The 12,475-nt window shown below is 43.2% G+C and overlaps 2 protein-coding genes across 3 annotated transcripts; one reads left to right on the top strand and one right to left on the bottom strand.

The window, feature by feature from the left end:
- Nucleotides 1-1,419: 1,419 nt before the first annotated feature.
- Nucleotides 1,420-4,065, bottom strand: LOC121583423 (gamma-crystallin M2-like). 2 transcript variants are annotated; one of them, XM_041899593.2, is made up of 3 exons: nucleotides 3,677-4,065; nucleotides 2,968-3,210; nucleotides 1,420-2,039 (listed from the first exon to the last, which is right to left on the bottom strand). In XM_041899593.2, the coding sequence occupies exons 1-3, from the start codon at nucleotides 3,683-3,685 to the stop codon at nucleotides 1,764-1,766; spliced, it is 528 nt and encodes a 175-aa protein (XP_041755527.1). In that variant the 5' UTR covers nucleotides 3,686-4,065; the 3' UTR covers nucleotides 1,420-1,763. The 2 variants fall into 2 exon arrangements, with proteins under 2 accessions (XP_041755527.1, XP_041755526.1); XM_041899592.2 differs by having other exon boundaries at nucleotides 2,953-3,210.
- A 4,136-nt stretch (nucleotides 4,066-8,201) lies between these two features.
- Nucleotides 8,202-12,052, top strand: LOC121582937 (MOB-like protein phocein). The gene is made up of 8 exons (XM_041899111.1): nucleotides 8,202-8,308; nucleotides 9,515-9,577; nucleotides 9,883-9,983; nucleotides 10,101-10,143; nucleotides 10,275-10,361; nucleotides 10,763-10,842; nucleotides 11,070-11,181; nucleotides 11,774-12,052. The coding sequence occupies exons 1-8, from the start codon at nucleotides 8,249-8,251 to the stop codon at nucleotides 11,906-11,908; spliced, it is 681 nt and encodes a 226-aa protein (XP_041755045.1). The 5' UTR covers nucleotides 8,202-8,248; the 3' UTR covers nucleotides 11,909-12,052.
- Nucleotides 12,053-12,475: the final 423 nt, after the last annotated feature.

A 12,475-nucleotide genomic window follows, 5' to 3' on the forward strand; every position in this document is an offset into this window, starting at 1 on the left:
GAAAATGTTAGATTTATTATAGAACAATCTTGTAAGTAACAATATGATTCATACCACAATTACAATATTTTAAATTCTGACAGCACTTTAAGCTAAGTTTGATAGCACTTTTAGGTGGTCCTTAAACATTACTAATAAAAGTGTAATTGTATTGATAAAAAGCCATGATGACAATGTAGGCCCATCTATACACCTTGAAGTAATTGTAATATATTATTATTTATATTACTGACATTAACATTTGCTTCTATATACTTTGACTGACAGGGCCTAGTAACCAATAGGATTTATGTTATATGGCATAAGGTGGAAGCTTCCACCAGCAGGTATGAAAAGAGCTTCAGGATCTCTGTTTTCTTATTTTACTCCTTTTCTAGTATGGGCTTTGTTCTGGGACCTTCCTTTCTAATATGGGCTTTGTTCTGGGACCTTCCTTTCTAATATGGGCTTTGTTCTGGGACCTTCCTTTCTAGTATGGGCTTTGTACTGGGATCTTCCTTTCTAGTATGGGCTTTGTACTGGGATCTTCCTTTCTAGTATGGGCTTTGTTTTGGGACCTTCCTTTCTAGTATGGGCTTTGTTCTGGGACCTTCCTTTCTAGTATGGGCTTTGTTCTGGGACCTCCTTTCTAGTATTGGCTTTGTTCTGGGACCTTCCTTTCTAGTATGGGCTTTGTTCTGGGACCTTCCTTTCTAGTATGGGCTTTGTTCTGGGACCTTCCTTTCTAGTGTGGGCTTTGTTCTGGGACCTTCCTTTCTAGTATTGGCTTTGTTCTAGGACCTTCCTTTCTAGTATGGGCTTTGTTTTGGTACCTTCCTTTCTAGTATGGGCTTTGTTCTGGGACCTTCCTTTCTAGTATGGGCTTTGTTCTGGGACCTTCCTTTCTAGTATTGGCTTTGTTCTAGGACCTTCCTTTCTAGTATGGGCTTTGTTTTGGTAACTTCCTTTCTAGTATGGGCTTTGTTCTGGGACCTTCCTTTCTAGTATGGGCTTTGTTCTGGGACCTTCCTTTCTAGTATGGGCTTTGTTCTGGGACCTTCCTTTCTAGTATGGGCTTTGTTCTGGGACCTTGCTTTCTAGTATGGGCTTTGTTCTGGGACCTTCCTTTCTAGTATGGGCTTTGTTCTGGGACCTTCCTTTCTAGTATGGGCTTTGTTCTGGGACCTTCCTTTCTAGTATGGGCTTTGTTCTGGGACCTTCCTTTCTAGTATGGGCTTTGTTTTGGGACCTTCCTTTCTAGTATGGGCTTTGTTTTGGGACCTTCTTCTGGTTGGGAACTTTGCCAACGAGGAGGCAAGTTTCAACTGTGTGACCCTTTTTGACCCAGTGACTCTGTGTCAAAGAAGCATGAAGAGTGAGTGAGCTAGAAACTTGATCCTGAACATGGTCTGCTTAATGTCATATGATTCACCACTTTAATGTTAAATGTGCAACACAGAGAAACACCATTAAACAGCCCATTCAGGTACATTCTTAAGGTGTATTTCAAATATATATTTACATCCTCTTATGTAGGCCTATTTGCAGTATATTACATTATATTTATGCCTACTTGCAGGATACTGTATAACATTTGCCTCTTGCTCAATGTATTGAGATTTGTCCTCCATTTAAGTTAAAGGCACAAACATAGACCCCAAATATCATAAAGGTCACCAATTAAATCAATCAGTTAATCAGAAACAGTGAAATGGAAATATCAACAGCAAGTTTAATTTAAACAATAGTTTTATTGACTGGTCAGAGTGGAGAAGATGTTGGGCCTAAAAGTCGGTGATCCTACGGAAGGAGCCAGTGGTGGCGCAGGTGGCGCCCCAGTCACTGAACTTCCTGTACTCGCCGGGCCTCATAAAGTACTGGCGCCCCCTGTAGTTGGGGTGCTCGTAGAGGGTCCAGTAGCCATCCATGACGTTGGCGGAGTAGATGTCACGGCTGCGGAAGCGGTCCTGGACAGAGTCACAGTCCTCACCGAACTCCATCATCTGTCCCTGGAAGTCTGGCCTCTCGTAGATTCTCATGCGGTAGGGACTGCCGCTGGCCTGCTCGGACAGAGAGGTACAGGAGAGTTAACACTGTCAAAACACAGGTCACTTGGGGGGCATGGGGAATCACAGGTAACCAGTACATCTGACATTTTTCAGTGGGCCTTAGGTTAACACATGTAAGTAAAAATGCTAAAGTAGCCAAACACCACATTTGGTGTCAGAAGTGGGATATCGCAATTGGGGAGGTCGCAGTGTGTTAACATAGGCCAGGGTCGTTACAGTCACAAAAGGTAGTTTAGAACATTTCCAGAATGTCTCAGAAATGTCTCTTGAAGGAACCCAAGATGAATCCAGAATGATCTGGATCAGATATTCTTCTGATTAGGTATGGTTCTGGTTAGTGGGAGGCTTTAGTCTGTGGCTAGCCAACATGAAATTGCCTTATGTTATATTAACATGACATACTGTACATGCTAGATCATTATGTCATATGAAACCTCCTAATACAAAGGGACCATGGGATTAACATTTTATGGGCATCCATCCATCCATCCATCCATCCATCCATCCATCCATCCATCCATCCATCCATCCATCCACTCTCCTCCTCTAGGTGAGTCGTAGAGTCATTTTGCTTTATTTGACATGCACCTTCAGACCTTTACGTGGTCTGGTTTTCTCCCAACCATTCACATACTCATGTGTTGTGCTTGTAAAACTATGGGCGGGATTCCCGGACACAGATGAAGCCTAGTCGTAGACAAAAATCAATGGAAAATCTCCACTGAAAGTGGTTGTTAGTCCAGGACTAGGCTTCATCTGTGTTAAGGCAACCAGCCATAAAACCACCAGTTGAGTGAACAAGTACACACTGATAAATCCCCACAATGCATTACTACAATACAGATTGAGGCATGAACAAATAAGACATTAAAACCCATCTCAAAAGAGAGCCCCCTTTTCTCACCTCCCGGCTACTCACATAAGAGAAGGTACGGCAGGAGCGAACAGTGTCGTTGTAGCCCATCCAGCGCTGATACTCTGGGTACTCTCCCCTGGTCAGTACATACTGGTAGCCTGCATAGTTGGGCCTCTCGTACAGCACCCAGCAGCCGCTATCTACCTTGACAGAGTTGCAGCGGCTGAAATGGGGGTGCACATCGGGGCAGTCCGTGTCGCACTCATAGGAGCGACCCTGGAAGTTTTTATCCTCGTAGAAAGTGATCTACACAGCCAGGGCCGAAGTTAGGAGGGAAATGTTAACATCAGTTAAGCATTCCCTTTTTTCTGTCATTTTACTGCATTTCAAATAAAAATACACTTCCTAATATTTGATATAAACACATTTTCTATGATTTCTATAAATGGCAAAATATACCGCCTTCTCTGGACCAACAATTATGTACAAGTAAGTTTGTCTCCTGTTTGTAGGTCTCCTGTTAAAGGCTCATACACTGTTAGCATTCTACAGCTTGTCTACCAGTAAAACAGTGATCAATGATCATTGTCATTACCAAACACTATGAAACTTACCTCTGGATTATTTTTCTTGGCAGCACTATGGAATTACTGTGTTGAACAATCAACCAGTTTCTTTCCAAATCAGCATTAAAATCCATAAAACAACCAGAGACCACGACCCAGAGCGCTGTATAAAGCCAAATAGTTAGAGAAAAACTGGTCTGCCTTACCTTACTCATGTCTGCACAGTTGTTAGAGCACTCTTCCTCAATGTAATATCCAGGACAGAGGGACACGCGCCTCTTTTATAAACCTCAATCAAAGGTTGCCGGATCAGAGGTTTTGTTATTTTAATGAACAGGGATTTGGTGCCATTGCGATGCTGCCAAGTTCTTGATCCTGTCCATACAGATAAAACCCCTGATTCATCAATGCAAATGTCCTAGCCCTGCACATTATTCACCCACGTGCCATTGGCCACTGCCCTTTTGATACTGTACGTCTACCAAAATACATGTTATTATCCAGTAATCCACAATAAAGGGACATATGTTTACCGTTTGGAATGCATCATCACAACACTATGGTATAGGACCATCACAACACTACGGTATAGGACCATCACAACACTACGGTATAGGACCATCACAACGGTATAGGACCATCACAACACTATGGTATAGGACCATCACAACGCTACGGTATAGGACCATCACAACGGTATAGGACCATCACAACACTATGGTATAGGACCATCACAACGCTACGGTATAGGACCATCACAACACTACGGTATAGGACCATCACAACACTACAGTATAGGACCATCACAACACTATGGTATAGGACCATCACAACACTACGGTATAGGACCATCACAACGGTATAGGACCATCACAACACTATGGTATAGGACCATCCGCAACGCTACGGTATAGGACCATCACAACGGTATAGGACCATCACAACGGTATAGGACCATCACAACACTATGGTATAGGACCATCACAACACTACAGTATAGGACCATCACAACACTATGGTATAGGACCATCACAACACTATGGTATAGGACCATCACAACACTATGGTATAGGACCATCACAACACTATGGTATAGGACCATCACAACACTACTGTATAGGACCATCACAACACTATGGTATAGGACCATCACAACGGTATAGGACCATCACAACACTATGGTATAGGACCATCAAAACGGTATAGGACCATCACAACACTATGGTATAGGACCATCACAACATTACAGTATAGGACCATCACAACACTATGGTATAGGACCATCACAACACTATGGTATGGGACCATCACAACACTACGGTATAGGACCATCACAACACTATGGTATAGGACCATCACAACACTATGGTATAGGACCATCACAACGGTATAGGACCATCACAACACTATGGTATAGGACCATCACAACGGTATAGGACCATCACAACACTATGGTATAGGACCATCACAACATTACAGTATAGGACCATCACAACACTATGGTATAGGACCATCACAACACTATGGTATAGGACCATCACAACACTATGGTATAGGACCATCACAACGCTACGGTATAGGACCATCACAACACTACAGTATAGGACCATCACAACACTACAGTATAGGACCATCACAGCACTATGGTATAGGACCATCACAACGGTATAGGACCATCACAACACTATGGTATAGGACCATCACAACACTACGGTATAGGACCATCACAACACTACGGTATAGGACCATCACAACACTACGGTATAGGACCATCACAACACTATGGTATAGGACCATCACAACACTATGGTATAGGACCATCACAACGGTATAGGACCATCACAACACTATGGTATAGGACCATCACAACGGTATAGGACCATCACAACACTATGGTATAGGACCATCACAACACTACAGTATAGGACCATCACAACACTATGGTATAGGACCATCACAACACTACAGTATAGGACCATCACAACACTACGGTATAGGACCATCACAACACTACGGTATAGGACCATCACTACGGTATAGGACCATCACAACACTACAGTATAGGACCATCACAACACTACAGTATAGGACCATCACAACACTATGGTATAGGACCATCACAACGCTACGGTATAGGACCATCACAACACTATGGTATAGGACCATCACAACACTATGGTATAGGACCATCACAACGCTACGGTATAGGACCATCACAACGCTACGGTATAGGACCATCACAACACTACGGTATTGGACCATCACAACGGTATAGGACCATCACAACACTATGGTATAGGACCATCACAACACTATGGTATAGGACCATCACAACACTATGGTATAGGACCATCACTACGGTATAGGACCATCACAACACTATGGTATAGGACCATCACAACACTATGGTATAGGACCATCACAACACTACGGTATAGGACCATCACAACACTATGGTATAGGACCATCACAACACTCCAGTATAGGACCATCACAACGCTACGGTATAGGACCATCACAACACTATGGTATAGGACCATCGACAACGCTACGGTATAGGACCATCACAACACTATGGTATAGGACCATCACAACACTATGGTATAGGACCATCACAACACTATGGTATAGGACCATCACAACACTATGGTATAGGACCATCACTACGGTATAGGACCATCACAACACTATGGTATAGGACCATCACAACGCTACGGTATAGGACCATCACAACACTACGGTATAGGACCATCACAACACTATGGTATAGGACCATCACAACACTATGGTATAGGACCATCACAACACTATGGTATAGGACCATCACAACACTATGGTATAGGACCATCACAACACTATGGTATAGGACCATCACTACGGTATAGGACCATCACAACACTACGGTATAGGACCATCACAATACTACGGTATAGGACCATCACAACACTATGGTATAGGACCATCACAACACTATGGTATAGGACCATCACAACGCTACGGTATAGGACCATCACAACACTATGGTATAGGACCATCACAACACTACGGTATAGGACCATCACAACACTACGGTATAGGACCATCACAACACTATGGTATAGGACCATCACAACACTACGGTACAGGACCATCACAACACTACGGTACAGGACCATCACAACACTACGGTATAGGACCATCACAACACTACGGTATAGGACCATCACAACACTATGGTATAGGACCATCACAACACTACGGTACAGGACCATCACAACACTATGGTATAGGACCATCACAACACTATGGTATAGGACCATCACAACGCAACGGTATAGGACCATCACAACACTATGGTATAGGACCATCACAACACTACGGTACTTGACCATCACAACGCAACGGTATAGGACCATCACAACACTATGGTATAGGACCATCACAACACTATGGTATAGGACCATCACAACACTACGGTACTTGACCATCACAACGCAACGGTATAGGACCATCACAACACTATGGTATAGGACCATCACAACACTACGGTACAGGACCATCACAACACTATGGTATAGGACCATCACAACACTATGGTATAGGACCATCACAACACTACGGTATAGGACCATCACAACACTACGGTATAGGACCATCACAACACTACTATATTCAAACAGGACTATGTAACATGGAACATTATCATTGAAAGTAAGCTAATGGAGCATCAGTTAATATTCACAAACAGGGTATCCTGTATCCTACAGTAGGCTACTGCAGCCACAAAAAAGGCTTATAAGGGTTACGGTATTATTGGGTCTGATGGGGGGACAATATATTATGGGGAATAGGAGTATATGTTATGGAACAACATATAATGGGTAGACAGTATGGGGAACATATAATGCTAATAATATAGCCTCTACTGCATCAGATACTGTCACAGGACTGGTGGTCAGCACTGTGGTCTGTGAATTTAAAAGGACTCGATCCACAGGGGTGGGAGAACTGGGTGTATTCATTACACGGATTTATGAATTAGTCGGATTCCGTTGCAAAACGTTTGGTCTGTGGCAAAACGTTTAGCAATGGAAATCGTTCACTCCAAACGGAAAACGTTTTGCAACGAAAACGAGAGTTTCGTTTGGAGAAATTCAGGTAGGTCCCTCCCCGTTTCGTTCGCTCTGTTTGTTTCCTAGAGTAAACGGTAAACCATATACACACACACTATACATTGACAATACCACACACATTCACATACACTACATAAGCCCGCGCGCACACACACACACAGGCTAACACACACTCGCAGAACGACACAACCAACATACACACATCATATGCTGCTGCAGCTCTGTTCTTTATTTTAGTCTCATTATTATCTATCCTGATGCCTAGTCACTTTACCCTGCCTTCATGTACATACCTCGTACCTCTGCATATTGATCTGGTATTGGTACTTCCTGTATATACTGTAGCTCCATTCTTGTGTATTTTATTTTATTCCTCTTGTACTATTTTATTTTTTAACTCGGTATCGTTGGGAAGGGCGCTTAAGCAAGCATTCCATGGTAAAGTCTACACCAGTTGTATTCGGCGCATGTGACAAATACAATTTGATTTGATATTTGATTTAAACGGTTTCTTTTCCAAAACGTTTTGCAACGGAATCCAATTAATGAATACACCCCTGAAGTTCAATCAAATCCGCACTTGCCTTTTTACTGTACGAAGATAGGCTACTTGCACCGCGAGCCAACACTTCCTCCAGCTTTGGCAACATCCGGATTCCAGTCGAGATGGTCATGGCGGAGGGTGCAGCTGTTATGAGGAGGAATCGACCAGGGACTAAAGAAAAGGTACCCGATTTTAGCAACATGGTTTAATTTGATATAGTGTGGCGGTATGCTCAATGCTCTTGTCTTGCATTTTACTTGGGCACATTTGTACCTTTCCTTGACGCCCCGTTTGTCAGCTGTTGGCTTAGTTAACTAGCTAACTTAGCGAGCTACATACAGCCAGCTGGCTAGCCAGTCAAAGTCAGAAGCTATGAGACATGGGTTGGTAATAGCTATCAAACGGTGCCTGTTTGTATTGTCAATTGTCTGAAGTTATCTGAAAATCGAATCTACAGTTAGCTAACTATCTAGTAGCTAGCTACCTAGCCCTTAATCATGACTATCAGTGCTATTACATTACACATAAGTCACTGGACGAAGGCGTCTTCTGTAGGTGGGTGTTTTGTTAAGAGCCGCGACACTCGGTCTGAACATTAACACGCATCGTTTGCAGTACGATTTTGGAAACGTAAGGACCTTATCTTTCATATCGGCGAGAAATACTGTTTAAAAAAAGAAGGTTAAATTGATTCACACCTTTAAAAGGTTAGGGTACCCACATGGCCATATTTCCATGTTACAGCGCTTGTTAAGGTCTCTACCTGTGCTAATTAGCTATCTCGGCGTCTCTGAACACCTGTGTGTAAACTGAAGACAGGCCACAAACATGTTGTCACAAAAAAATACTGTCCATTGCAACTGTGTTAAAACCGGTTGAAGCAGTGGTGGCTGGTGGGAGGAGCTATATGAGGACGGGCTCATTGTAATGGCTGGAACGGAACGGTATCAAACATATGGAAACCACATTTGACTCTGTTCCATGAATTCCATTCCAGCCATTACAATGAGCCCATCCTCATATAGCTCCTCCCACCAGCCGCCACTGGTGTACAGTAAGCATGTATTTTGCATTTGTGAAATTATTTTGATGTGACATGAAAGTAGAGGGATTTATGTTTCACGTTTCTAGAACCGTACCGCAATTGAGAATGGATTCACTTTTAGATGGAGTATTTGGTTTTTGCTTCCAGAGCCAATTCGCCCTTTAAACAGAACATGTAAGGTCCTTGGACTATAAGGAATAAAGTTAGGCTTCTTTAGTCCAATATTGGGCAAGTAGCTACCTAGTCATTTACCAGACAGAGAGAAGCTAGCTAGTTAGGTCTTTTTGTCAGCAGAATCAGTGCAGTTAGTTTGCCCTGCTGAGTTTCTTGTGTATGCCCACAGGACTTCTACAACTGGCCCGATGAGTCATTCGAGGAGATGGACAGCACACTGGCTGTGCAGCAGGTGAGAGTCAGATGTCTCCATTTTAATGTTTGAAATATCTTACTGTTTGAGTCATTTAAATGAGGAGACACCGTGGTTCATTGGATAAGTCCAATCAGGCATTCGACTAGCTAGTGTTGATCTGTATGGGCAGCTCTCTGTAAGATTACCCAGTATGGATTGAGCAGTTGCATATAGCTAATATATCAGAAAAAAATGTATGGCTATTCTGCCATTTGAGTTGCTGAGGTAGAATGGCTTAGTCGGGTTTTGTATTTAATACAGTACTGTTTCTATCTAAAGTCTATGTTTGTGGTTCTTCTCAGTACATCCAACAGAACATCCGTACAGACTGCTCCAACATGGACAAGATCCTGGAGCCCCCAGAGGGCCAGGACGAAGGTGTCTGGAAGTACGAACACCTCAGGTAGTAGCAGACGTTTACCACTTAGAAGAAAGTCATGTAGCCATCCAAAATGTGTACTGGTGGTGAAAACAAATCCTTCTTTTAACATTTAGTCCTGTCTCTTGTTCTCCGTTTTAGGCAGTTCTGTTTGGAGCTGAATGGACTTGCTGTGAAACTACAGGTATGACCTTACAATTGACCACATAGCTCTTCAGGAAGATCATGTTCAACATCCATTCTTCTCACACTGTGTTTGTTGGAGTGGTAACTTCTGTGAAGTCTGTTACTAACATGTACTCTGTCTTCCCACAGGGAGAATGCCACCCAGACACATGCACCCAGATGACGGCAACAGAGCAGTGGATCTTCCTCTGTGCTGCACACAAGACTCCCAAAGAGGTAATGTCCACTCTGCCCACAGCATTTGTAGAGGTGGATCCCTCATCCAGTTCTTAACCCCTTTCCCTGGTATAAGAATATAATAATAATATATACCATTTAGCAGACACTTTTATCCAAAGCGACTTAGTCATGTATACATTTTTTCGTTTTCAAGTAAGCATTTTGTTGGACTGTGTATACCATGTGTATCCTGTACATATGACAAATAGACAAACTTGTAACTTGGGTGGCCCCAGTGGGAATCCAACCCACGACCCTTGGCGTTGCAAGCACCATGCTCTACCCACTGAGCCTCACAGGACTACAAGATAGTCACATTCACCATGCCAGAACTAATAACAACATTATACTCATTATTGTATCATGGCTGGTACTCAAGCCTGTTGTTCTGTTTGCAGTGTCCAGCCATCGACTACACCAGACACACCCTGGACGGAGCCGCCTGCCTCCTCAACAGTAACAAGTACTTCCCTAGCAGGTAACAACTGTTTACTATGTTCCTATGTCTCCTGTGACATTTCACTTTCTCATTAACCCCCAGCACCCTTCGCACAGAAATCAGAAGAATTTGTTATCGGACACCGTTTCATCCAAATGTTCATTCGCATCAGACTGATTTATGCACCTACCTACATTTGCTGTAAGCGTTGTAATAAAGTTGCAGTCTATAGACTGTAATCTGATTTGGTCTCTGTTCTATGGTAGAGTGAGCATCAAAGAATCCTCAGTAGGGAAACTGGGTTCAGTTTGTCGGCGGATCTACAGGATCTTCTCCCATGCTTACTTCCACCATCGTCAGATCTTTGACAAGTATGAGGTAAGCAGTGAGATTCCATTTTCTAGGACTGTCTTTATTCCTGTGAATAGTGTATTGTAATTACACATGTACTTAAAGCACTAACCCTAACCTAGCCCTAAGGCTGGAATTCAATCTGATCCCGCGCTGTCCAATGTTCCAGCGGTTGCGGAGATCGCATTCACGGTTAATGCTGCGTATGTCGGCTCAATGGGAAATTACCTTTACATGTTAAGCGTGCTACAATGCGTGATCAGATTGAATCCCATCCTAACTGTTACCCCAACAGGTTTCACATAGATTCAGCTGTGATTGTGATGATACTTGACTCTGGTGTATTGATTACATTTCACATTTACATTTTAGTCATTAAGCAGACGCTCTTATCCAGAGCGACTTACAGTTAGTGAGTGCATACATTTTTTTTTTTTCATACTGGTCCCCCGTGGGAAACGAACGCACAACCCTGGCGTTGCAAACGCCATGCTCTACCAACTGAGCTACATGGGACTGTAGCTACCAGGGATAACGTTTCTAAACCCAATGCTAGTTAAACTGTAAAGGTTGTTTAGGATTTTCTAAAAACTCAAGCGAATGCTCTTGCCCTCTCCAGAACGAGACATTCCTGTGCCATCGGTTCACGCGCTTCGTGATGAAGTACAACCTGATGTCCAAGGACAACCTGATTGTACCCATCATGGAGGATGAGACTAACCCTAATGAAGCAGAGGGCGAGAGCGACGCCTGAGGACTGGGATTTGAAGAGGATCTGCTACACCCTGCCAAACTATTTCTCTCTCACACACACACACACCCACAACCACACAATACTCCCAAAAGCACACTAAAATCACCAGTTTTTAAGTAGAACATGTTTTATATTGTATTAACATCCTAATTTAGCTTGTATGTAAGACAGTGTTGTGGTTAAATGACTAACCAAAATACACTGTGGCCAGTTAATTGGGTGCACCCATCTAGTACAGGGTCGGACCCCGCTTTGCCTCCAGAACAGCCTGAATTCTTCGGGGCATGGATTCTACAAGGTGTCGGAAACGTTCCACATGGATGTTGGTCCATGCTGAGGCGATGGAATCACGCAGTAGCTGCAGATTGGACGGTGGTACATTCATGCTGCGAACAGCATGGTCCATCTCATCCCAAAGATGCTCTGTCTATTGGGTTTGGTCAGCAACATTTACATTTTAGTCATTTAGCAGACGCTCTTATCCAGAGCGACTTACAGTTAGTGAGTGCATACAATGTTCAGATACGCTGTGGCGTTCGATCGTTGCTAAATTGGTATCAAGGGACC

Source organism: Coregonus clupeaformis, chromosome 23, assembly GCF_020615455.1.
Source record: "Coregonus clupeaformis isolate EN_2021a chromosome 23, ASM2061545v1, whole genome shotgun sequence".
In the NCBI taxonomy this organism is placed as follows: Eukaryota; Metazoa; Chordata; class Actinopteri; order Salmoniformes; family Salmonidae; genus Coregonus; species Coregonus clupeaformis.

Excerpts from the sequence above, each read along its gene's own strand:
- LOC121583423 (XM_041899592.2), bottom strand. Across the intron at positions 2,040-2,952 it reads CTTATGTGAGTAGCCGGGAG|GCCAGCGGCAGTCCCTACCG; the intron begins GTGAGAAAAGGG and ends CTGTCCGAGCAG.
- LOC121582937 (XM_041899111.1), top strand. The coding sequence starts at position 8,249 with ATGGTCATGGCGGAGGGTGCAGCTGTTATGAGGAGGAATCGACCAGGG. Across the intron at positions 9,578-9,882 it reads GCACACTGGCTGTGCAGCAG|TACATCCAACAGAACATCCG; the intron begins GTGAGAGTCAGA and ends GGTTCTTCTCAG. Across the intron at positions 9,984-10,100 it reads TGGAAGTACGAACACCTCAG|GCAGTTCTGTTTGGAGCTGA; the intron begins GTAGTAGCAGAC and ends TCTCCGTTTTAG.